At 29.9% G+C, this 27711-nt stretch overlaps 1 protein-coding gene across 1 annotated transcript; it reads right to left on the reverse strand.

Annotated features, from left to right (window-relative positions):
- Positions 1-11058: 11058 nt before the first annotated feature.
- LOC126741374 (odorant receptor 45b-like) lies at positions 11059-20350 on the reverse strand. Its single transcript, XM_050447766.1, has 7 exons — positions 20155-20350; positions 19288-19527; positions 17520-17862; positions 15673-15772; positions 14707-14799; positions 12668-12826; positions 11059-11184 (listed from the first exon to the last, which is right to left on the reverse strand). Exons 1-7 carry the CDS (start codon positions 20348-20350, stop codon positions 11140-11142), a joined length of 1176 nt encoding a protein of 391 aa, XP_050303723.1. The 3' UTR covers positions 11059-11139.
- Between the last annotated feature and the right edge of the window lie 7361 nt (positions 20351-27711).

The following is a 27711-nucleotide window of genomic DNA, read 5'->3' on the forward strand; positions in this document are numbered from 1 at the left end:
TCCTCAGGTATACTCTTCTGAAATTTAGTTTTTTTATAAATGAATGTTTAGCAGTGTTTCCAAAATTAATTGAGATGTGTTTTATAATAAATTTGAAAGACTTTTTGATTCAAGTATCAAGAGATAGTAATTCTCTCATTTTAGCTGGTTTTATATCATATATATTCGGTATTAGATGTTACGTAATAGATAATATAAAATGCTTTCTTGCTTCCAGTTTTCTGTTGACCAAACAACAAGTTAATTAGTTTCTCGTTAAAAATAAACAAAATTACAGCTGTTTTCTTGCCAAGGATACAATATTATTTTTAATTTTAAGTCTGTATTTATCTAGGCAGTGAAGAAATTAGAATATGAGATAATTACAAATCAATGATTGGACAGGATAGGAAGGATTGGATTCGAAGAATTTTCTGCTTTATTTGGTATAATAAGAACTCTTTTGAATAAACGAATAATTAGACAGCCTGTAACGAGAATGTAACGTGTCATTATGTACTAAAATGTTTTTTCTTGAGTTATTGAGGTCTTCACTGGCCTTTCTTTTCCGTGGAGTTAACGTATTGTAACAAGTTTTACGCTAATGTAATTTGTTGAGTGAGGAAGCATTTTCAGTTTAATTGCAAGCATTTATCAAATATGCTTGCGTCTTGTGAAAAAAGGACTTTTGAATAATCGCTTATGAAATTATCAAAAAGTACTTTAGAATATTATACACCATTACATAATACGTTTGTTTCGTTAAGATATGTAATGGCAACTAATTATTGTTTTAGTTTGCTTTAATAGGCATTATTACATTTTAAAGGGTTTCCGTATTTCAGTGTTACGAATTTTAAAATATATACTTATTATAGCAATATTTGTTGCTTCTTATCTTTTTTTTATACTGGGTGGCCCAGGATACAGGAAATGCTTTATAATTTACTTGCATTTCATCCCAAACAAATGGAAATAGGTATATATTAAGTAAAAACACATTATTTGCTGAAATTGAGTTGATTTTCTAATTTTAAATTTTATGTATATTTTACATATTTTGATAAAAAATTCATATTTATTTTATTAATATTTCTCACTCTTTAATAACTAATACGGGAAAAAATTATATTTTAAATTTTAAAACGCAGTGCTTGAAAAACTTATTTTGATCATAGTTTGTTTCTTACGAGGGTCGTCCCAGAAGTACCCGGCCTGACCTAGAGATGTCGGTAGTAATTTGAAAAATATCAGTGTATTAGAAAGTATACAATCTATAAAGCATATGTTTCAAGTTTGAAGATGCCACGTTGTTTACTATTTGTTTGGCAGCCATCAATAGTGAACGTTTTCAGTGAATTTGTGAAAATGGAGAAAATTGGTCATCGTTATGTGATACAATACTTTTATTTGAAAGGCCACAGCCCAACCAATATAAAAGCTGAACTGGATTCTACTCTGGGATTCTACTCTGGGCGGACATAGTAGGCATTTCAAAAAGTGCGGTACATCGCGTATTAACTGAAAATTTTGACATGAGAAAGCTGTGTGCAAGATGGATGCCGCGTTTGCTCACACTCGTGCAAAAACAGTGTCGTGAAGATGTTTCAATTGAGTGTTTAGCGAATTTTAATAGCAGCAAAGCAGAATTTTTGCGTCGTTTCATAACCATGAATGAAACATGGGTCCATCACTTCACACCTGAGACAAAAGAACAATCAAAACAATGGACTCAAAAGGGAGAACCGGCTCCAAAGAAGGCGAAAACCGTTTCATCTGCAGGCAAGGTCATGGCGTCGGTTTTTTGGGATGCGCGAGGGATAATTTTCATTGACTATCTTGAAAAAGGTAAAACTGTCAACGGCGAGTATTATGCGAACTTATTGCAACGTTTGAGCGAAGAAATTAACCAAAACTGCCGCCTTTGGTTAAGAAGAAAATGTTGTTTCATCAAGACAATGCACCAGCTCAAAAATCCGTTATTGCAATGGCCAAAATTAACGAATTAAGGTTTGAATAGCTACCTCATGCACCCTATTCGCCAGATTTAGCCCCCTCAGATTATTTTCTGTTTCCAAACTTAAAAAACTGGCTCAGTGGTCAAAGATTTTCCAACGATGAAGTAGTGATCTCTGCAGTTAATGGCTATTTCGAGGCGCAAGACAGTTCTTATTATAAAAAAGGTATCAAACTTATAAAACATTGCTGGGAAAAGTGTATAGAGCTGAAAGGAGATTATGTTGAAAAATAAATAATTTTTCTTCCAAAATGTTCGTGTTTTCTTTCTTGGATCGGGTACTTCTGAGACCACCCTCGTATGTCGAGTATTAAATATAAGCAAACCTGCATTTTTGACCTTAGGCTTTTTTTAAATATTTGGGAAAAACCTTTATTGAACACCATAAAAAAATTAGTTTATATAAAAAAAATAACTAAAGTTAAATGTTTCTATTTTTTACTGCATTACTTTATACTTAGAACATTGAAAGGCCTTTCAATGTTCTAAGACTTTATATGAAGTTCTATATAATTTTGTTAAAGACATAGCGACAAAATAAAAAATGTAAAACTGTGGCGCCATCTAAAAGGCATGCTTATAAACATGAAGTCGCAATAGGTAAACTTTTTAACCAATTAATGTATCACGTTTTCAGATTTGATAACGTGGTGCTATCTACCGGTCATGCTTTATTTAAGACATAAATTGTCCAACTAGAATTGAAAAAAAAAATTAAAGAACTGTGGTCTCGACATCGTATGTAGTACATTTTTCTTATTTATCTCATCAAAACTTGTTTATATATAAAAAAAAAATTTAGTTGATATAAGCAGTTGCTTAGTAAAAATTATTTAAAGCATATCAGTGATCCTCTCGACGCCAATGAAATTTGCATGAATAATTTCAGTTTCCCCTCAATGTTGAAGCAACTTTTCATTCAGATAATTATATACCTTAAGAAAAAAGTTTGCCGTGCATAAAAAGAAAATGTGTAGTTAGTAATTTTGTGAACGATGTGCGTATGAAATTACGTTTCATCGAATCTTTATTATTTAATTTAATTTTGCAGTTAAATTAATTTTAAGTTAAACAGTATATATTTTTTCTTCTATTACGTCTTAGAATAAAAGATTTTTTAATTTAAATTTCTTTTGCTTCAATCTTCAATTCGTTCTATACAGATTTTAATAAAATTTTTAAATTATTTTAGTTTAAATTTTCTGCGGCCTTTAGGTCATATTTATAAATTTATTATTTTCTGTAGCTTTAAAAACCTAATCTTTATTTATAGCCCGTTGCTTGCATAATTTATGATAAGGATATAGTTATAAATAAAGGTATTTTTAAAGTTGATTGGCAGTTTTTTGAATATATGAACGAGTTTTTAACAAATTATATAGCGTTTATGCTAAAAATATTCTTAAAATGGCACATAAAACAGGCACCTACCAAATTATATCGGTGATAAATCTGAAGTTATTTGAGTCGCTTGGCACCATAAACACTTTGGCAACAAACTAAATTTTATTATTTAAATAATTTAGACAATTGGGATATTTGGTGACCTCATGAAAATGTAGTCTTTTTATACAAACTATTGACACCCAAAGATTAACGTTTCTACTAAACCCAAAAAGTTTTATAAACTATGAGGAGTACAAAGCATTAAAGAAAGTTTATAAAACATTATTTATAAGTTTATATGCTTTCTCTTATGGAATATTTCTTGTGCACTTGTCTATACCATTACAAATATATTCGTCAGAAAATAAAATTAATTGCTATCCTGATAAAATTAACATGGCAATGTTTAATGAGAGTGAATAGTAGCCAGTTTTAAAATCAATCAAACTCAACGGCATATACGACCTGACAAAATAGCATCTTCTTTTATATCCAATTGCGCCAACGCATATTTCCGGTTTTATGGAAAAACCAAAATCAAGCTTTTTTACAAGCAAACAAATTATTGAAAATGATCGTCCAATCAAATGAAAACTATCCATAACATCTTGTCCAAAAAATTATACTTACTCTTATCCTGATACAATTGACAATGCAGTGTTTACTAAATGTAATGTGTAACTAATTATAAAATAAATCGAACTCAAGCTTATTTCAATGTTGATTTGCATTTTTTATTAAATATGAATGATATTAATAATGCATCCATTTTAATTATATTATATTGGTGATAAAGCTCAAATTTAGTTATTGGAGACGCCTTGCGCAATAAACGTTTGGGCAATGAAAAAGATTTTATTTAATGAATTCAGAGATTTTGGTGCGACCTCATAAAATCAGTTCTATAAAAACTGTTATAGACAAAGGTCATAAAACAACATTCAGTGTCACTGAATTTGATCCACCCTAATTCACTCCTCGAGGTATACTTGATGCATTCGCAGCGTTTTTCCAAAACCTTTATACTGCACATGTACAAAAATACCTGAAACCACGTGCCTGTGGTGACAAAATGATATTAATTTCCATGCCGATAAAATTAACATTGCAATGTTTACTGCAATTATAGTGTAACCAGTTATAAAATTAATTAAATGCAACGATATATTACGACCCGACAAAATACCAACTTTTTTATCTCTGATTGTGCAGTACATTTCCATCTATTCATTCTTATCGATACAACTCACAGTTCGCAAGTAGACATGTTTTTTTTAGGCAACACTAAGAAAGAGCGATCGGGGAAGAGATATCATTTAGTATAATGTTTAACAATATACAAGTAAATATTTTAACTTTAAATATACGAAATAAAGACTATGACGTATAGTCTTAGTATATACCTTAAGAAACTGAATGTAAATGGGACCAGGTATACGAAGTAGTCTTTTACGAATATTAAGGGGACGTCAAGTTCCATTAGAAGATAATTTGATAACACTTATCTAATCGAACTTTTCTAAAATAGATATCTAAAATCCTATTTTACATATATAAGTAATTGATTGATAGGCAACGTTCTTAAGTGAATTAAATTGTATAACGTTATGAAAATAATTAATTTACAATTTACCATTGATACAACTAATAATTATTAAATAGAAAATAGTTACTAAATATATATTTATACAAAATTACTTATAATCTAAAGTTATCCTAACAATATGATTTATAGGATCCGGACTTAATGACCGAACCACTTACGAAATGAATTGCCCGGACCCCAATGACAGATTCTTTGTGTTACTCATTAATCAACTGACAAAGGGTAACCACTATTTATAAGATAATAATAATACTAATAATAAGCTCTAGTAAATGATGGAATACTGAAGGTTCATGAAAATATCGGCCAATAACTTGCCTTTCTACTGAATTTATACTAATCTATCTAATTTTTGAACAATTTGAAAACTTTTCAAATTGTTACCAGATATAGGGTAACAATTTTAAAAGTTTTCAATGCAATAGCAAAATAGAAGTGTTGAAAAAACGTGGCTTGGAATAACTCTCATAAAGTTTAAGAGTTAGAACTAGAATCATATTTTTGAATTGTGAGTGAGTTACCCCCTAAGGAGTCCTCACCCCGAACGGTAAAATTTTTAATCAGCACCTCCTTTGTCATACCTTTAATTAAAGGTCTCATTGAATAGTATTTATGTGCCCAAGAAATATTTCCCAATAAACCCTGTTAAATCTAATAAAATAAGAAAATTGTATTTCACTAAAATTATGTTTTATTTGCTGAGATCTTTAAAATGCATTTTGTTGTAAGCAAAAGCATAACTTATTTTCAAATTCTGTTTTAATAATAATAAGAACGCTTGTCTTAAAATAGCTCTGCATTGTCTAACAGGGAGTTACCAAGGATATACTTAGGCAGGTTTTTCTTTGAAGATACCAGTTTTCAAGTGGTTTTAGACGAAAAAGTCAAGAGGTGCTAGATCGGGAGATCTCGCCGGCCACACTATTGATCCTCTTCGTTCTATGCACTGTTTTAGAAAAACGTCATTAAGAAATGGACGAACAGGCAAGAAATGGTGCATCATGATCAAGCGCCTCTCAATGTTTCACCTTGCTGAAAATGTAATAAATTTAGGTCTGGATTCCTGTTATTATTAACATTCACCTAAAAGAATTAGCACTTTGTATTGATAAAAATGATTCAATTTAAGCACCTAGCGAATAGCTTGATGACTAATTTCTGTTCTCACTGAGTCTTCCCTTCAGGACAATATATGATCTAGACAGGTAATAAGAATTAGAATGCAATCGTCTGTCTAGATCATATATTCGCTTCCACCTGTACTGGTTCATCAACTCTTTTTCGGACCCTTTTTCTATTTGCCTCTGATTCTATTTCTTCAAATTCCCGGAGTTCATTTTATTAAATACTTCAGCAGTTCCAAATGCACAACGATTTTCGGAACCATAGATACAAACTAAATTATTTCACCGAAACTCTAAACCATGTCTTATTAAAAAATACGAAATGTTAATTCGGTTGAAGTTTTCAATTTGACTCAAAAAAACACAACTCTAATATTTGCATCTATTGACAAAATATATTGCACATTGCATTATCTTGTATTAATAGTGCAATGCAGATTTTATTTTATTATTATAATATTTTACTTTATTATGAGAATTCTTCCAAACTCACCTAGTTTTCTAGATTTTCACATTGAAACTTTTCAAATTTGCACCCTCTATACGATTGTTAAACAGTAGTGTGATGTTAAACACTTTTGATTGAAGCACGTCTACACTATAAATTCAATGTGTATGGCCTTTGATTTCACCGACAATTCATGGAAAATTAGTCAACAGGTCGATTTATATATTTTGTCAGTTAACATATTGCTTATATGAGACACTTTTCTTACGCAGTCAATGATTGCTATTTGATCAATTTTCAAGTAAATATAACCTATTTTAGCACTCATAGACATTCTTTATTATATCTTTATCAGTTTATCTATTTTGGTAAATGATTTTTATAATTTCTATGTCAATTTTTCCATCTAAAATTATATTTGTCTACACTGAATGAAAATTTACTAGAGTTAAAATTTTTTTGTTGAAATAAAATGGTACGTTTTTTCAAATACATTGAAAGAGTTATAAGTCTTTTAACATTGCTTGCGAGCTATTTATCATTTAGCTCATAATTAATTTAAATATTACAGCGGCCGTCAAATTGTAATTATTTATAGTTTGTTTTGTCGCGTTGGCGCCGCCTGACAAGAAGATCCAAAGCAGTATGTGTGTGTTAGTCAACAAAAGGGATTTAACAAAGACACACAGCTTCGGAACAGCCTTGTTATTTATCCAGAGTGAGCCAGCGAGGGTTTGCGTTTCAATTGTGATATGCCACTCATGTACGTGTCACTCTAAACCTCCGGCATTATTCACGGCTTTCGCCCGGTTTTGTTTGTTAAATTGTCTTAAACTGTAAGGGTTTTTGCTATGTCGGTGATATGTTTAATTTGTTCTACAACAATCTGCATACGCTGCATTTTGAAGTACTAGACGTGTTAATGATATAAATTAATTTTATTTAGTTATCTTGATAGCTCATTCTGTCGGGTTCTTATTTTTCTAATATAAATCTTTGATTCCTTGTATTTTTTTTTAATAATTTTTAACTAAGATTTACATCATCCGTATCTTAAGCTTTAATCAGGCTTATGCCTCAAAGATAAGCGGCTATCCAAATTTACCAATTTGAAATATTGGATGCGTTCATAAAGTCATTTAGTTTTTGTAACTAATTGAAATGATGAAAACAAGAGATGACCGGAAAAGATTTTTTCGCAAGGGCCAAAATCAAAAAATGTTTAATAGAGACGGTAGATTAAAAAAACTGCTTGCATCTGTTATTGCAAAATATCCCCTTAAACCTTGTTTCATGTAGTTTAAACATGATAAAGCAACTCTACATCCGATGTAAACAGGTTTTTAGTATTTATATCAGCGAATTCCCGAATGATGAATTAGACGCATTTTCCTGATCTTGGTCCCGCAGATTTCTTCTTCAGATAATCTTAATCTGAAAATTTTAAAACCTTAAGAATCAAACAGTTTCTTGATCTACACCTCAAAGCACTCAGCTATTTACAGGCATCAAAAAAAATGTTTATTTTGATGTCACCATTATTTTTAGGAAGCCCTGCATAGGAAATTTCCAACATATTTCTTTTAGGGCTATGATAATTAAGCTCAATACGTAAAACTAAAATTCAATGAAGAAAATTGATTGATTAAAGCAAATACATCAAATAGATTTAAATAGACTCCAAAAGATGACGACGCAAAGAGAAACCGGAACTAGCAATGTAACTAAGAGATTTCTCACGCCGACATTATTAGCTTCGTCATGGCTAATTATTGTCAAACAAAAGCATGGTAATTAAATTACACCAGAACAAGATACCAGAGAGGGAAACGACAGCCTGACTACGCCGCACGGATTATGCAAGGAATGCCTCCAAACAATCTAGGCAAATGCAGTATTACGTGACTGGAAAACTACTGAAATAAAACCGCTATGCATCTTTGTCTTGTAAAACATCTTAAGGCAAATAAAAATATTTAATTTACAAATTTTGACGAATCATATTCAAAGTAGCATTCTCACTAGTTTTTAAGAGCATAGCTAGGGTCTTGATATATGCAAGAGTTGCTGGTCGATTTAGAAAGTTAATGCCTTAAAGTTAATCTTTTGAGTTTTAAGAGCCCTCATTTATATTCATGAATTAACTGGGATACTAGACTCAACCTGGGCCTATATTTTATTATTATGTAAGGGGTATTAAGATACTTATAGTGTAGCTGCAATAACCTCAGGAGACTTTCCCAGGAAAGAATTTTTTTTTAAATTAATTAGTTTCAATCAATTAGTGTATTTGGTCGAATATTTTATGATCTTCTCAATCTCTCACCAATAAATGATTAAATTCTTTCAAAAAGCATTATTAATGCCATTTTTGACTTTACTTAATGCTGATTAATAGGAAAGCTATCGCGGAGGTGTGTTAAAATCTTGATTTTTTGACTGTGTGCCATATGGAATACTGCTGTGGAAGTTAGAGGTCTATCAACCTTTTAAACGTATATTCCGAGGTAGCTTTGATCTTATCTTACTAACAGATCCTAAATAGTAATATTTGTAAACTTCTTCAGTTATAAGGAATGACACCACTTTGTTTTTATTAAGTCAGTTCTTTATGGACAATATGGACTTTTATAACGTAAACAGTTAGTGTGAATGCAATTATTTATCTCTTAATTTTTTAGACGTTAAAATAAATTGTTAAGAAAAATAATAATAAATTATATGATCATTCTCACGATGTTTGAAGGTTCGGTGTCAAACCTTTTTATCTCTTAACCAGACCAAATCACACCAACCCTTAATTGAGGACTCACCTCTGGTCTTTGACATTAGAGACTCTCTTGTGCTTTACTGGATGATCAATACACAAGCTAGCAAGAACAAATACCGATTAATGGTTCTAATCATTCATTTCACCTTGCTTTCTGACTGCTAATGTAATGCAGTAGTTTTTTTTTTGATTCCAAGCATTCTGGAACAAGCTGAATTCAAAATTTCGTCCTTGGTCTGAATGTAGCCTCAAAGCGTCAAATCCAATAGCGTCTTCTAAGCAGTGTCTTTTTGTGTGAGTGATATTTGATAAATTTCCGATCCTGGTGGCTACGTTCTTCATAAACCTTCCTAATGATCCATTTCACTAAATCCTTAAAGTCGACCTCTCCTGGAATGACTTAACGGACACGACTCTGAACCTTGTTCTATTCTAGGTAGCTCCGAATTAAAGGGCCCGTATTAGTGCATCTACTAGCGTGGATGTACTAATATTTACGTAGATGTACTAGTAGTAAATCATTTCTGCCAAACATTTCATTATTATCTCCGGGACATCTGGATATACCAGTCAAACCCAAAGTGCAAGATCAGCTTCAAATTCTTGCAGGAATTTCCCTACCTTTGCCCTACCCCTGCCTTTTTAGCACCAATTTTTCAACTGCATGTGATAGATATGTTTCAGGTATGATTGGCCATAACGCATCTCCAAATTTTTCAGGTAGTCGTAGATTTCTTGTTCTTCAGAGGATATTATTTGCAGGATAGCAGCAGCATCTCCTCTCAAGGCCAACGTAAGGATAGTTGCCTTCTCCTTGGATAACTAACCGTTTACTTTTACAGCAGCTTTAAAGTGACGCTGATAAATATTCCAAGATGTAGTACCATCAAATTGAGAATTCGTTTTTTAAGGCTTCTTTCATAATTTTGCAGCAATTCCAGGCTTCCAGGCCTTGCAACATTTAACCGATATCGCTTGCACCAGCAAAAACAAAGTTGTCTCGGTCATCGCTTCCCTCAAGTAATGCCTCTCTTACAAGTTTGCTTTATTTTCTGTCTCCTTGAGTTTCAAATATATCGAGTAGTCTATATAATAAAGCTTAATCTAGACTAGATTAGTATTTCTTGAATCGTATTTAATTAAGTGAATTTGCTTATACATGTATGTATCAACTTAAATGTCGAAGAGTAATATATTCTATATCTAAAATTTTGAATAGTTTTGTGTTTAAAATTTCTAATGGTTTTTCATAATATTATCAATTAATTTTTTTCTCTGAGTATTTATATTTTCATATGTTCATGAAGTTCTTATGGCTTTTATTTAGAACTATATTATCAAGAAACATACATTTCTTCAGATAATAAAGCATATTTTAACTTTGAATTTATATAGGATATACGAAATTTATAAGAAAATAATTATTTAGCTATAGGCAAATTGCATCTTAGATGTTACTTGTCTATAGCTAATTTGATGAAGGCAAAGTGGGATGTTGGGAAAGAAGTCAAAAGTGAATATTTTGAAGGCGCTATACAAGTAACTACCAAAAAACATCGTTTTTTTTTCTGAATACGCAATCCTGGCCCTATAAACACCTAGAATAAAGAGCCTTAAAATAAATATTTTAATGCAAAATAATAAACATGAAAGAAAAAAACTTTCTAAAATATTTATTAAATCGTGAAAAAAAAACTATAAATTGCAGATAACTAATAATAATATTTATTTTTCTAATATTTTATCTAAGCTACAAAGTTTAAAATATCTCGATTTGTCATATTAGCCATACATAGTAAATCTGTGTCTTTACGCCTTTAATACTGAAACGCACGAGTAAGCCAGCTTCACCCTCTGAAATAAAAAGAATGTGTATTAATATTTTTAAAATCTAATACTTAAATCTCTCATAAATTTTTGCTAGTATTAAAGACTACAAAGAGGAGTTAATTAAACATGTAAGATATGAAATTACCAAAATATTAAGGACAGATCTATGGGCGATCATTAAGTTGATCTTTTTTTATGTTAAAAGCGATATTATTTTGCAGACCAACAAAGTGCAATTAAGTTCATTAAAGTACGTAATTAGAAACTACTGACCAACCATAATATATAGCAGAAATCCGTAGCTCACACAATCGAATGCTTCTGAAAGCTTACAGAACAGTGCCGCAGAAGACTTTTGTTTGTTCGGGAAATTATGGGTTTGTCGTAGTAAAAGTAAGTGAAAGTAGTAAAAAGTAAATTAAAAACAGTATCTGCAGTATTTTTGTCAAAAATCAGTTATTTTCATTTACCAAACTAGTAAGTAACTTATCCCACTCCAATCGAAGTTCTCCTTTCCCAGAACAACTATCCAGATCCACTATTACCAAGAAACAGTTAATAAATGGCCAGCCAGCCTATTATTCCATTAAATGCGATGTAAAAAGACTAAAGGTAATTTTGTTGGTTGGAATTGATGTTACAGTACAAATACAAAAGCCTCGTTTAGATTTAAAATGTAATTTAAAAACTTTGATAGGCAGTCTGTGCTCAGGCACTTGAGTGTCAGACATTAAACGAAGGATTTTATTTTGGTATTTTAGGTTCAAAACTCCAAGCATAATTTTTTTTCTTAAATTTCTCCTGAAAGTGATAAAAATGCTTCCAATTGATCATGACTCCACCACTTTTGTTTCTATTTCTCTGCTATTTTCAAATTTAAACCAAATATTTGACTCCATATTTTTATGACTTAAATATCACAGGCATTAAACATTGCACGAACAAAATATTGCATTATCATTACGGTCTAAGGCACGATATAAAAACGTGCCTTATACCTACTTCGTACTTTTATAACATGAGAACACGTACTAAAATATGGGATGCTGTAGTGCCTCACAGTACCTTACAGTAAGGACATGACAGAGAATCGAGATATATATCGGATTAACGGAACTTTTATATCTGGGATAGAGCAATGTGTGCCAGTACTATGCATTACATAAAAAAATGTGACTTAATATCGTACCAATAATTAGTTGTCAAATTTTCTATTTTCTCTTTTGTACTCTTTATTTTAAGAAATAAATTCTATGTGATACATTTTTTTTCAAAAGTTGTATCTTGACCTTTATCTATGGCATCGTTTTCGGTTATATATTTTTTTCCTTTGAAGTTTATCTGCATTTAATTAATTTATGGTTTGTATCTTAAACTATTTGGAAAATTTTAATTGTGTATATTTTGTTTGCAGATGTATACTAATAAATATTTACTAGCCCTTAAAGTTTTTGTTTTAATATTGATGTTTTTAACTACTGAATTTTTTCATTTAAAATATACTAACTGATAAAGCGGCATTCAAATCCATGTTTCCAAAGGGTCCTATTCGCAGAGACAAAGGTCGTCCGCAGCGTATCATCATAAAGTATATCAAAAAAGATATTTGTTTTGGTTGGTTAAACCAATTGCTACTATAGAGAGCTTCCAGAAGACCCGTAGAACTCTATAAAATATTGATAATAAATCAGATAATTGTTTTTCTAAAACTATACTACACATCTATCATATGAGATGAAAAATAAATATACAGTTTTGGGCTTATTTTTTACTTTGATTAAGAATAAAGTAACATCAATTTAAAATGTAAAATTTCTTTTAGAAATCAAATTAAGTATTGCTTTGAATTGTATTTTACTTCTGATGTAATAAAATTAAGGGGAGCTATTTGGGATGAAATAGCTTGGATTTTAATTATTTTACTTGACTATTTTTTGGTTTAGCTGGATATTTATTACTATTGATTATATTTACAATAATTCCTAACTTTATGGTTGATTCTTTACTTTTTGTAATTTCATCCTCTTTAATTTTTATAAAATATAGTTTTTTATTCGCCGTTTGAAGAAAGTCACACAAGTAAAATTCAAATCACTCCATTTAAAGCAACATTCGATAGATAATTGTAAATTTGTTATCTATCTTTATCAATTAGTTCTAATTTTTAGCAAAATGGCACATTTCTAGAATGGAAATTTATTGTAAGCAATAATGAGTGTAGCAGTTGAAAATGTTTGCGTCATTTCCGATTTACGTTATAGGTAACAGTAATATGGTTGTTTAAGCAGAGAAGATAAAACAGCTCCCTGAAAAAAGGTTTCAGAAAGTTCACATAGGAAAATAAGCAGCAATGCAAGTTTTAATGTTAAACAGAGGCAAAGGAGATACTCGTAGAAGTGTTGTATTAGAAAGTCTGTATGGATCTGTCTATTCGTCAGAAACCAAGTACAAAGTTGTAACGTACTCTTTTTGGAAATCGGAGACGTCATGAAAAGGGAATTATCTCATCAAGAGATTATAGTTTTGCTTTTAAAAATGCTACTTTACTATGAAGTGTATCACAAATTCTACTAAAAAGATGTCACACTCATTTAAAAGTTCATTTTTTATTATAAAGTAGTTCATTTCTATTTATTCGTCAAACTCATTTGTTTGCCAAATACATTAAGCAAATTTAGGATTGCCATAGGTAATTGAAAGGCGCCATAGACTTGCCTGAAGTATTCGGACAATCAGATTACCAGAGCAGATATTGCTGGTAATAAAGTAGTGAAACGAAAATAGGTAAGCGTAGACGTATTTTATGTCTCTAAGAATGTAGAAAATATAAAATCATAATAAATTATTCCCATTATTGATAAGGTAATAGTAAAGCCTTTTTTTGAAATTCCTTACAGAAAAAATACTAGACCAGAAAGTATGATGAATGACATAAATTGCTGTGAGAGTTTAAAGAAATTTAATATACAATAAGAAAACTGAAGAGACATCGAAGTTTATGACATTGTATTAATGGAAACAAAACTATCGGATTATTATTTCTGAAAGAAAAGTTAACTGAACAACTGTATTAAAACTGGCCCACTGAACCTTTATGAAAAATGTGATTTACTAAAAGTTTAAATCTTTGTAAATTGAAGTTGATGAAAATAGTTCTAAGAAATGCTCAATAATATTACATTTTTAATGCGTATTACATACAACATACATAGCATTTTCAACAAGATGGCGCTGTAATGCTTTAGCATTTCGAAAGTCGCTGATGGTTTTATAGATTCGGGGTCTGACAGAATAAATGCGCAAGGAAATTTTGCAAAATATCTATTAAATTTAATTAGGTTTCACTTTTATTCTGTGATATAAGGCCTTTTTCCTTTTTATGAATGGCGTTTTCCATTAGATTATTAAAATTTTGCATAATAATACAAGAGACTTGACAAGACAAGAGACTCTCAGGAGCATTTACCAAATGCTCCTGAGACTACGCTATATTATTTCATACGTAAATATTAACTACATACAGTTAGTTAAAAAAATATAACGTACCTCTATAATAATTTCGTTGGCGTTCCAGCAAATTGCAAGCAGCTGTAAAGTGCAATGTATAAAGAATGTTCCATTAAATGGTATATGAACCAGCTAAAATTTAAATTAAAATAGTGGTTAATAATAGTAGTAAATAAATATTTCATTAATAATGTTGCAATAATTTGATTCAAAATTATCACAGATGTCCCTGGTAGCTTAGCTTGGTAATATATTGACTAAATAGAGTAGACCTTTATTATATTATTATTACATAGATGTGAACATAGCGATTCTAAGTTACGTTGTTCTTATCATAAATAGCCAAATCTAAAATTGTCATTAATTAAAGATCTAAGAATACCATTTTATGTTAGGTTCTTCGTAAATTTAGTAGATCACGAAGACTCAGACTAATTTATGTAACACATTACAGCCTGCCTCCCGAAATTAGTATTTCGAGTTAAATTGTATGACCGTCAGGATATAGCTAAACATAATATAAAATAAGGGAAATAGGAAAATATAACAAAACATTTATATGAGATATTCGCGTCTCATAGCTCTATTCTAACTAAACTATATTCTTAATATCAACAATTATTGTTTGTTATTGTTTAGAATTAGTGTATGTATTAAGTAACTCAAGTCTGATGATGGCAAGAACACTTGCCGAAATGCATCACTGCTAAAATTAGAGGATTAGCATTTTATTTATGGAGAAAAGACTTCCCCTACTAACCTTTCAATATTATATTGACTCCACTTCAGAATGGACTTTTTCCTTAATAGAAGTTTATCTATCAGGGTATTCATTTTACTATAACTAATAATCGTTTACTAATAAACAGTTTTTTATGATTCATAAAATTGCATTATAATTTATGGACAATTTTCAAATTTACCGCTCTATTAAGATTGTGTCTCTTGAAATCACTGTTAGTCTATATTATTTTTAGGTTTATATAAGTATTGAGGAATACTCACCTCTATTATTTGTATAAGCACCGTTGCGAGCTGTATTGAGGTTACAGAATATTCAATTAAGAAAATGTTCTTAAAAGAGCTGTCTAAGTCCTTAACCCATCTAAAAATCATGTTTTACGTTAATAAGCCGTTTGCAAATAGTCATCTTAGTTAAGTGCCTGTTGTTAAGATATTAAGAATACTCATTAGCGTTTTTAAATACCTCTTTTGATATTTTCATTAATTTTCAATTTGTTGCAAAGATATTGAAATTAGCCTTTACTTAATGTAATGTCAATTTTTTAAAGATTTATAAAACGATTTATCTAATTTAGAAAAACCTATAAGCTGAGATTTTTAAGGTAAGGAAGGTATATTTTGGCTTTGTTTTAAAACTCGTGAAAAGAGTTTCAATCCAAAATATTTTTCTAATATAACAACTAGAGCTATAGCTCTTATTGGCTTCGATATTTTATTGATGTGTACTTTAGAAGTGTCCACTAGATAAAAGCAATTTTTCTTACTATAGAAATATAAGTTACAAGATCTATATAGAAAATTAAATTTCAAATGTTTTTTTTACGCAATTACGTCATTTAACTGTTTTGGATTGTATATTGATTGTATTGATATCCCTATTACTATATATCTTCTTTAAAATCATATGACATTAAATGCCATATCAGTCAAGTGAAAATTAGGTGAAAATTAGTTTTCTTTGCCCTAATCACTTTATATTTGGTCTAATAAAGGATTTTCAAACTCTGGAAAAATCATTCCGCAAGATGTAGCTTTCAGGATATTAAAACAATACTAGTATTAGAAGTAATACACGTGTTATTTGAATTAGTATTTCTATGTAAAGAAAATGAAGTAAGTAGTAACTTCTAAAGCTTTAAAAACTTACACTTAACACAACTCAAAAAGATTTAAGCGATTGTAAAAAAAGAATAAGAACAATTTATCCCACAATTTATCATCTTAAAAATGCAAGTGGAAAACAAGTGTAATTTTGTTATTTTGTAATAGATTATTTTTGTTTAATTTATGTGTTGTTTGTTTGAGGAGGCATAAATAAAGATTTATAAAGATGCCGATCTATATTTCGTAAGCTGTGAAGCTTTCATTAAATATTGCTTTATTAAACAGATCCAAATAAATTCAAAAATATTTATTTATTTCACTGGATAGTCGTTTTTTCATTTTACTATTTTCATATATGATAGTTATAAAAAGGCGCTGCCAAATGTTACTAAATTGGAAACCTACTCAGAATTATCACTTAAATAGCACTAAGGAGCCTGTATATCCTTTTCTTGATAAAAATATTTAATGTTTGCTCCAAGAACCTTATTCGTAGCTTTTTAATTTACCAAGAAAATAGTAGTTACTATTTTTTTTAATATACAAATTTACCTCATAGTCAATAGCAGCAAAGTTGGCAATGTTCGTTCCTATAGAATGCAGTAAAAGTGATATTTATCATATATACACTATTTGAATAATATTAGCCAGTAAGGCTTAATACCCAATTGTTTTTATTAAAATATTTTTTATAGTCTCGGTCAAAAAAAATCAAACTTTACTTTTTTACTAACATAGTTTTTTTTATACATTTTGATCGATTGAATAGCTTCAAAATATATTTTTTTTACCATTTCTTCGATACTAATTGTTTTAATTTTATTTTATAAAAAAACGATAATTTTTAAAAAATCGATTTTTTTGTAATAATTGAACTTATATCGATATTTTATATCGATGAATAAAGTTAACTTGAGCTTAAGAAATTAGGTATACGAGTTAAAAACTTTATAGCTATATTTGCTAGTAAAATTTTAAATATTAAATTTCAAATAAAATCTTACTTAATTAACTGCTGATGCCTGAGAATCAATCCAGTTAGGCTCTTAGTGGCACACTTTATATAATCCTCCCTACTGTTAATATTACAGTTTCCATCAAAATTCTTAATATGGTACTGCAATATCTTTAAGTTAGCTCTTAAGAACACCATAACAGCATTAATAAGGGCCTGTACAGCTCCATTTACGGTCAAAGTTTGTACAATATGCCATACTTCATAAGTCATGAACAGCACGTAATACTTATCTTTATTAAATGGAAACCAAAATGGCACTAAATGAGGTTTTGGACCTTTTTCCTTGGGCAGCTGATTTACTTTACTCCATTTATATAGCTCAAAAAAACCTAAAATAATGGACAATAATTTAGTGCGATAGTGATTATATAGATGGATATTTAACATCGTTGCATAATCACAATGACTTTGTTAACATTATCGCAGTTTGATCTTTTTAATTTCTTATTAGTTTTTAATACATTTAGAATAGTTTTGTACTAAAGTAAGAGTTCAATTGGAACTAGAATTTATCTAATAATTAATTTTAATAATTGCTGCTGTTCAACATTCTCGATAAAATAAGAGCCAATGACAGGACATGAATACTGTAACTTTTACCGGATGTAACGTTTTCTCGTCATATGCCTGAGCAATTTCCTCACTACCATATCAGCTAGTTACTAATTATAGTTACTATATATTTAAACAATCGATAATAATTAGAGAACTGACTAAAAGTGAATTGAGTGTATCTATGGATTAAGGATATTAGTTTTCTGGAAATCGATGTATTTTAATTGTTTAGATAATATGGGCAAATAGAAAATTTATTAAGATTTTAACCTATAACTTTAATATACATCGCCAGTTGACTAAAAAGAGTTGACTCTCCATTAATTAATTCAAACTACTATAACAATTCACCTATAAACGTTTTTTTAAATAATAAGCCCATCATCTCATGGAAACTTGTTGACCTTCAAAAAACACATTACTATAGCATGAATAAATCAATCTAAAATATCTCATTATTTCTAAAAGATTTTTTAGGCGTAAAAAATTGAAAAGGTGAGTGGGATTCGAGTCAGTTATTCGAAACATTAGTATGGTATTTAAGTTACCTTATTTGAGTAGGACCGGGATTTTTACTCCGACACATGTTTCGCTAACCATGTAAGCATCTTCAAGAGAAAATTAAAACTCAGTTTAAAGTAAAAATAGAAAAGAGTTTTGGTTAGTGGTAAAACTGTCTCGTAATTTGAGTATCACACGAAAAGTTCCAACCATAGGACCACCAATATAAGTAATGTATTTACAATATTTTAGAAAAATGCTTTGTTGCCATGCAGGGCACGGAAATAATTTGAAATATCACCTGCCAGTTTACGTCCTCCAGAATCACTTCATCTGCTCTGGATCCTCTTCTTCAATCCTGCTGTGGTGCGAATAGTGGGAAGGTTTTTTTTTATTTACTTGATTAATGATGTACACCAATTAATGTCAAAATACTTTAACAACTTTGCATTTCCCATTAAAATTTAATAATTTCTCAACTATTATCTTTTGTTACTACCTAACATAGAGCATTATGCAATTAGAATTATTTTTACGCACACACTGTGTTTAATATTCCAGTTTATTTTTTCCGATTTTTTCGTTATTATTCCGTTTTTAGTAATAGAGCAATATGCAGAACTCAAATGAGAAAAAAAAATTAAAACGATTTTCAAAATAAAAAAAATGATTTAAACCAAAAAACTTTAAAAACTTACCATTCAAAACGTTAATAGATCCAGTTACATACAAAGATGCGGCAACAAAGAAAATTATTTTCTTACAATAACCAACATGAAACTGGTATATACGTAAAATATACCTATCCTTATTAAGTAGTATTTTTTTCTCATCAGAAGATAGTAATATTATCATGTCTTTAATTTTTTGAGACCGGATTATCATCATTTTAAATATTATCATAATTACGAAGACCAATCGTGAAAATTCTTCTAAAACTGAAATGATAAATTATTATATTAAAAAAGAGAATATATAATTATAGATGTTTTGTATTAAACTAGTTTATGAAGCCTATTTAGTCGTTTACAATTTAACGATTTCGAGTAATTTTATTTAATATTTACGTGTACCATGATCATCGCTACTTCCTGGCAGTCGCTGACATTAAAAGATAATAAACAATTTGGACATTTTTTTGTATAAATGTTTTAATATAGTTTTCTCCTAGTTCAAATGGAATTATAGTTACGAACAAGGTGATATTTACGATGATGATAATGTAAATCCAAATCTTATCACTGGTACCATACTAATTATATGAACTATTACATAATTCTAATTTTATCAGATTTAGTTTAATTGGATAAGATATAGAAGTTGAAGACATTAGCTTTAAGAAATCTTTATTTTAACCCAACAGAATTTTGTATATGGGACTCTTTTATTAGATAAGAAAATGCAGAAAATAGGACAGAAAATTATCTAGAAATAATCCGCTCTCCAATATATATAATTTTTTTTCTTATAATTTATTTTCAGCATTAATTTAATAGTTTTCTAAATAAAGCAACATGCCATATTGATGTTAATAATTGAATAATGTCTTAATTCTATATACTAACCTCGAGGTTGTTGATTTTCTATATCATTAATCAAAGCGCAAATAAAAGGAAATGGAAAAGTTACATATATTCCAAAAGAAAATGCATAATACAGTTTATATAATCTTTGCCAAAAAGTTGAAACGTTCGGAATTTCCAAGGGCCAAAGTCCAGCAACAATTAACATTATTCTCACTAATCCAAAGAGATTAGCCATTTTAATGGACGTGGCGACGAACTGAAATAATACTAAATTGAATTGCGTCAAGTTGGAATGGATCGAAAATAAATAAAATTTTCAGACCTTCAGATTTAGTGCAGATTAGAGGAATTAGTGAGGAAAGTGGAGGCGTGTTGTTGGCAATGAAAATGACACATCTGCTATAAATAAGCGCTAATTTATATACAGTAGCGTAACTTCTAAGGTTTAAAAAAGAAACAGTATCTACGACTACGTGTTTCTTACTGAGGCTAGTCAAAAAGAGATTGAAAATACCACAGAGGTTTAGGGCAAAAAAATTAATATTTCGCATGCAGATGGCAATTTTCAATATTTTTCTTAAAAATTGCGCAATCCTATGTTTTTCCTATTTTTTATTCTTTTTAAATTATATAGTTTAAAAAAGAAAATTTTATTAGACGTATGGTACTGCCCCTTCCAATTCATTAATACAAGGAAGTCAAGAGGCTGCGACTTGCACCAAAGAGATTATAAGCATTTCCACAAAAGTACAATATGAAGAGTTTCTATAATTTAAGGGCTTACTAAGAAAATGAGCCTGTATTCGACATTTTGAAAAGATTACGTGGCTAAATCTTGCTTCAGAAATTATATATACACATCTCGTGAGAGTCTTAAATATAATTGGAGTGATTACTGAATATATTGACCCACTGAACAAACTATATAACATTTATATCAAAACTGTATAAATGATTTCCCAGTTACGTCATTTTAAGAAATACAACATTTAGTTAAATATTAACTTATGAGTGAAAATATTCGGAAATAACAGTTTATGATAACACTAGTTCTTTGTGTCAAAATTAGGTAATTAATAATTATGGCAAATTACAAAATTGTATTCTAAAAATTAAACAAAGATTAATTTTCCAGAACTTTTACGTCCTCATTTAATATTAGCATTGCTGCAACGAGGCATAAACTTGAACATTACAAAATATCGATATTCTATCTGAGGTCTGATCTTAAAAATTTTTGCTTCATATTTACAATACAATTAAACGGGCTTTTTACCTTCTAAAACTCTTACTACTTATTACTAAAAATAAGGTACGTAGGATGTTCATTTAACTGATTAATTATGAAAGCATGATGATATTCATTAAAAAATTATTTTACCGTATATAATGTATGTATTTTTATGTAAATATCACATCAATGTCACACAATGTGTTTATTGGAGAATGAGTACTGCAGTACCAAAGGATAATATATCTCAGATTGATGAAATAGGACTGTAGGTATTTCTGAGTATATTGTACAGATGAGTATTTTATGACTAATAATAGTTTGCTTTTAGCTTCTACCAATAACTCTGTTTCACTTTTTGCAGATGACCTCTTCTGTAATTAGTAGAACACATTTTTCTGAGTAAGTGCACCCCAATGCTAATAATTGTATAACTATCATCTCTAGAGGGTGTGAGGTAATGAAGAAACTACTCATTACACAAATATTCATACACATTCCACTAGTAGTAAATTCCAATTTTATTACGGTATACGCTTTCAATGTGACCCTGCTTACCACAGTTACGACAATTTCACTTTGCTAGCTGGGTTGTGACAACGCCCACATCGATAACATGATGAGTTTTGACTTTTAACTGCATTTAAACTTTGATCTCTGTTCGGCTAAATTCAATTGTTTTAACCCTGAAACCATATGGCTATATGCATTTTCATAAAATTTAAATTTATATATTTTGCAATTTGGCAGGAAGGTTCCAAATAGGGGGTTAATTTCAAGGGTTGCTCTATGGGTTTATTCAAATAAAATTAAATTTAAGGGGTAAAGTGCTTTTTTTGCTACTTTCTTAGTGGATTTATTCGTTAAATTCACACTTAAAAGGAGTTAAAAACTTTGATCAGTTTTGAAAATTTACATATTACTTTAAAGAGATTAAAAGGTACAAGCTGATACTTAGTGAATTTATTCGGTAAATTCACGCTTTACAAGGGATTGAAAACTTTTGATTAGGTTTTAAAATTAAAATATTATTTTAAAAGGGCAAAAACATATAAGCTTATACTTGGTGGATTTAATCGTTAAATACACATTAAAAAACAGTCTAAGAGGGTTAAATTAAAAGTTCAAGTTCTAAAAGAGCAAATATATAAATTTAATAAGCAAATTAATAATAACTGTGAATATATATCCAATGGTCCAAAATTGCGGCAATAATCTATTTATTTATTTTTTATACAATATTGAGGACTTACTTTTATCTGTTTTAATTTCTTGTTTCTTATTTGCTTTTAAGTATATGTTATTGAGTTGATATACTGTATACTGTCTGTTCTTATTATTAGTAATTTAAAATCGAGGATTGGTATTTTTTAATAGCATAAGATAATTATTAGGAAGAGCATTATAAGCCTCGAAGAAGTATTATTAAGCATTATATATATGAGTCTATTATGCTCTACTGTAGTTTTATATACAATTTTTCATAAATAATAATACTGTATACCCCTGAAATATTGACTAATCACGTAACTAAAGTGTGCTTTAAACTTAAAACTTAGCCAGAGAAATGGGTTTTAGTGGGTCGGGGCATGGCCAACTCCAACCCGACACTACCCTGGACGTTAGACAGGAATCACCTGTCACCCCTATCCAACGTCCAGGATGTCTGTTTGCAGATTTCCTAAGCTTTAAAGAAAACTTAATAGGCCAAAGAAGGATATAATAAATTAAGTTTTACTCTATTACAGAACACTTACTCTTAAAGAAATAAAGAAATGTTACTATTAAGGAGAAGAAATTGCTGTTGTTAGTTAGGATTGTATAAATTTATTATTTTTAGTGTAATGACCACATTAAAAACCGCAATGGTCTCATCCTAATTGCTTCAATTAGGATAAAATATACATATGTTTAAACACTATCGCAAATAAAAGTTTTGTTAGGATTTAATCATTTTTAAAGAATAATTAAAAATTTTATTTCAATTGCTTTATAATGAATATTGTTTTATTATATATATTTTTCTTTTGTTTTCATATTTTTACCATATTATGTCTTTAAATGTTTTTAGGAGAGGAAAATTTATTAAATTTGCTGTAAAATTGTTTCCAGAACTAAAAATGCAAAATAAAAAAATGTTATCCCAAAATTGCAGGCAGGGAAATTCTCTAAAAAATTGTTTTTAGAAAACCTATGAGGCTGAGAGGAAAACCGTTTAATTAAATTTTTTTAGCCTGAGAGGAGCTACAATTTCCAAAATATTTCACAATCTGATCTATGACCTTTTTCGAGAGAGTTCACGAAAGCCGAAAATTGGTGTTGTTACTATTGCATTAACTTCTATGTAAGGGTGCCTAAAAAAGCTAGAATACTTTGTTGTCCTAAACTACATATTAAAGGAAATATAGGCGATTCTTTGGAAACGGCCCAAATTTCCATCTCAAAAAATTCAAATTAAAAAAAAAAGAAAAAAACAAAATGACCATAAGGTAGAGCATTAAATTAGTATTAAAAACCTTATAATACTTTTTTTCTAAGTATCATAATAACGGCACAAAAATTTCTTGAAAAATCTGATTTTTTTTAAAATGACTGAAAAATTAGCTTCAACTCAAAAATTTGTTAAGTAGGAAATGCTTTAGGAAAGAAGACTGTATTAAAACTTTTCAAAAAATTAAATTTTTAAAAAATAAAATTACTGAGAAAGTGTCGGTGAAACCGCGTGGAAATAGTTGAAAGTTTCTCATCCAAAGTTGAACTTGTCGGAGATAAAGACGATTATTTCCAGGGAGAGGCAGAGGATGCACTCAATAAGCTAGAGATTGACGCAGTATTTATCAGTTTGAGTGTATGGAAAATATTTTTTATAAATAGCCAATAATTTTCCAGTTATTATTAAAAGTTTAAGACTATACATAAACATAAACAAAAAAAAGGTCCTAAACGTTCCGAAGTAATCCAGAAATCTCGAAGACGATCCCTTAAGTAATACAGAACACGCTGGAGCAGAAGTGGCCCAATTTATCATAATTTCTTTCAGGCTTTAAAGTATTTTTTTTATTTATAATATTTTTTTATATCTTATATTTGAAGGCGTTTCCTGTTTACTCTAGAAAGGAAGAGTAGTAATGTGTCGTTTAATTCCAGGCATTTTAATTTTTTTTTTCTGGTACTATTTCTCTTAAAAAAAATTTAAACCAAAATAAAAAGGAATATTTTTCGTTGTATGTAAACGTGATCCGAGTGACGTGTAACAACCTTGATATATGAACAAATCCGAAGATGAAAAAATTAGAGATGGTCGTATTCGTACGATTCGTACCAATGATATGAATCTCATTGTACTGTCGACTCATACGAATCGTAAAAACCTTTTCGTATTCGTATAAATTCGTATCGCACCGAACAGTCCTAGTTCTACCGACTACGTTTAGGTTATATTGGCAATCGCAATTCGTATGTATCGTATTAATCGTATATCATGATGTATTGACATTTATACAAATTCACAATATGCCGCATGTGGGGGCATATTGTACATTTATACAATACGTACTATGACGTACTAGTATGTCACGGCGTATTGTATATATCTACGATTTAATTTTAGTACGAATAATACGATTCGTATGATTCGAATATATAATAATATTAATAAAGATTCGAATGGCCCAACTCTATACTGCTAAAACTAAACGTGATACTATGCTGGCTTTCTAGTTCCTAGATTAACCTATTTGTGGAGTGCCCAGCGTCATATCAATGTAGTATTTAAGGCACGTTCGCGTTCCACTAAACTAAAGCTACAATTCCAAAATAAATGACAGTTAGCTGAATCTATACACACCGGTTATCAGAATAATGTTGAATGCATTCTGTGAGAGGCACACTACTATGCCCCGATACTAAGAACCCCGGATGTGGCTAAAAATTATAGAAAGTAACTAATAGCTCAGCATACCTACATATACTAAAGACGAGGACGCGGAAAGTGGTTTAAATAGCCATAACCGTATTCCTGGGGGAGCTTAGGGGATGCGAAGTCCACCAACCAAATTCTTAATGCATTATAAATGACTTTTTAACACATTTTTTATTGTAAAAGATCGCGGTGGTGGTTGCTGTTGTTTTCTCCACGGTGCGACGACTGATATTCATTATGCTTTACACTAAACTGATCGTGTAAAAAATTGTAAATAACAAATCGATTGCTGGCTGCTTAATTACTGAAATCACTCAGCATTACTTCTTCTCGACTTACATTTTTACAGTCACAAAGTTTTAGTTCTTTTTGTATAAAATAGCGATCATTCGGATGTTAAAAACCTAGCAAATGGCATAAGTTGCATATTTCCAGACTTGGGGAAAAGCTGCTTTGTATTATATTAACATTTACGTTGTTCGTTAAATTGCTCTACTTTTAGAGCAATATTAAAAAACTTAATATGGATTCAAAATGTAGTTCAATGCATATTATATTAAGAATAAGCTTTTCTCTAAGAAGATTTTAAAACTATTTACATATATTAGTAGTGGTAATATATTGCGCTACTGAAAGACTCAAGATTTGAGTTGAGCATGATGGGCTTAAACAATATCTCTTAAAGGTAGTCTTGGCCAATAAAACCAATGTTAATTAAAAATAATGTTTAATATATAAAGGTATTTTTTAATTTCACTAAAAATAGCCATAATATTTATTTTACAGTATGATATATACATGGATATCTGGATTAATTAAATATTAGAAAAAAAAACAAATCGTTATTTTGCGTTAATATCCTTCTGGTTATATATTTATAGCTATGTCAAAAAGTTGTTACTCAGATATAACATTTCTGAGCCGTTATTTTTTTTGACTATAACTATAAGAGATATTGAATTATCTTGATTTCGCAACACGCGCGCACTCACTCGCCTTTGTCGCGTAACATCTTCAGTCAATTGCATCCAATCTTTAATACACAAATTGCTGTTATTTGCTTTTTTAGTACTTTGAAAATTACAATGTTGTAAGTATAAGTTTTAAAAGCTCTATAAATCACTTAATATATTGATTCTAGACACCCATAATCCTGTATAAACCTTGTGGGGTCTTAAGAATAGCTACAGTTTTTTCGCAACCGACATATGCTACGTTCTCAGTTAGCAGTTTACCGCTCGAACGCTAAATACACACACATTTTTAAAGACTTCCGTCAAAACAAATAAGTTTTACGACTTAGAAATGGTTTTTGCTGGCCATACGTCTCTTTCAGATATTTTTTTAAGTTTGAAATTATTAGAGAAACACATAGCAACGATGTGTGTCAAAGTCCACTACTGACTGAAGATGTTTTGCGCCACTAGCGATGCTTTTATAGCGTTTATTTAATTAAATAATTATTGCCAAGCTTCATAAAAAAATCTCAATGGTTTTTTTAATCGTTTAAATAACTGAAAATTGCAAACTAACTTTACTCTCAGAAATACACATTTCTGAATATCCTTCACTATCTCAATGTTCAAATGATCTGAGTCAAATTTCTTAGAGTGCATTTGGATGCAGGATTAACCTTAGAGCAGCACCTTGTTAGCTTAAAAATATCTCTCTCTGCAACTCCGTCACACTTGCCCTAATGTAGATTACTTGTTTGTTTGCAGCCGTTTTTTTAGGCTAGAATAATGGCCCTCTATGTGACTTAATTGTGATAACATATTATTCTATCCTTATTATTGTTCCATTGTATAGCATGAATTTTACATATCTCACATAAAAATATCTCAGGAAGCAAAAAATGTACCAAAACTTAACTGGAATGTATTGCTGAAAATATTGTAAATTTCCTTCGAAATTTTTAAAAATCTTTAAACCTACCTAATTCGTCAATAGGTCATTAGATGTATAACGCATATTAGCATCTATTTCACCATTTAAATTTTGTGGTATAAATAACGGACCTAAGCACCAACGCCAATTATTCCTGCCTACATTTACTTTCTGGGAATACTGCATTTATGAGGTTCCCTAACTTCGTGTAGGTCTTCATTATTAAAATATATTTATTAAAAAAAATTTACCAAACCAGTTTTAAATTAAAATACATCTACAAAATCACATGAAAACTGAGCTACACGTATTTCACTAACCATCCAAGCGTCCTCAAGGGAGGGCACCTAAAAAAACTTAAATATATGCAATAAAGTGGAAAAAGCAATAGAGCTTAGAACATGTCCATATAAAGCAAATACATTAAAGAACTCAGCAAAGAGCCCTGCTATACACCCTTACTAATGGCAAAGCTATTTCATCGCCAATCCTTCACCTCAACCTCTTTAAATCTATTATTAAGTTAGGACTCCAGCCAAAAGCGAACCAAGCCTCT

The sequence above is a fragment of the Anthonomus grandis genome, chromosome 10 (assembly GCF_022605725.1).
Source record: "Anthonomus grandis grandis chromosome 10, icAntGran1.3, whole genome shotgun sequence".
In the NCBI taxonomy this organism is placed as follows: domain Eukaryota; kingdom Metazoa; phylum Arthropoda; class Insecta; order Coleoptera; family Curculionidae; genus Anthonomus; species Anthonomus grandis.

Excerpts from the sequence above, each read along its gene's own strand:
- LOC126741374 (XM_050447766.1), bottom strand. The coding sequence starts at position 20,350 with ATGGCTAATCTCTTTGGATTAGTGAGAATAATGTTAATTGTTGCTGGA. Across the intron at positions 14,800-15,672 it reads TGCTTATACAAATAATAGAG|CTGGTTCATATACCATTTAA; the intron begins GTGAGTATTCCT and ends TTTAAATTTTAG. Across the intron at positions 12,827-14,706 it reads CCAACGAAATTATTATAGAG|AGTTCTACGGGTCTTCTGGA; the intron begins GTACGTTATATT and ends AATATTTTATAG.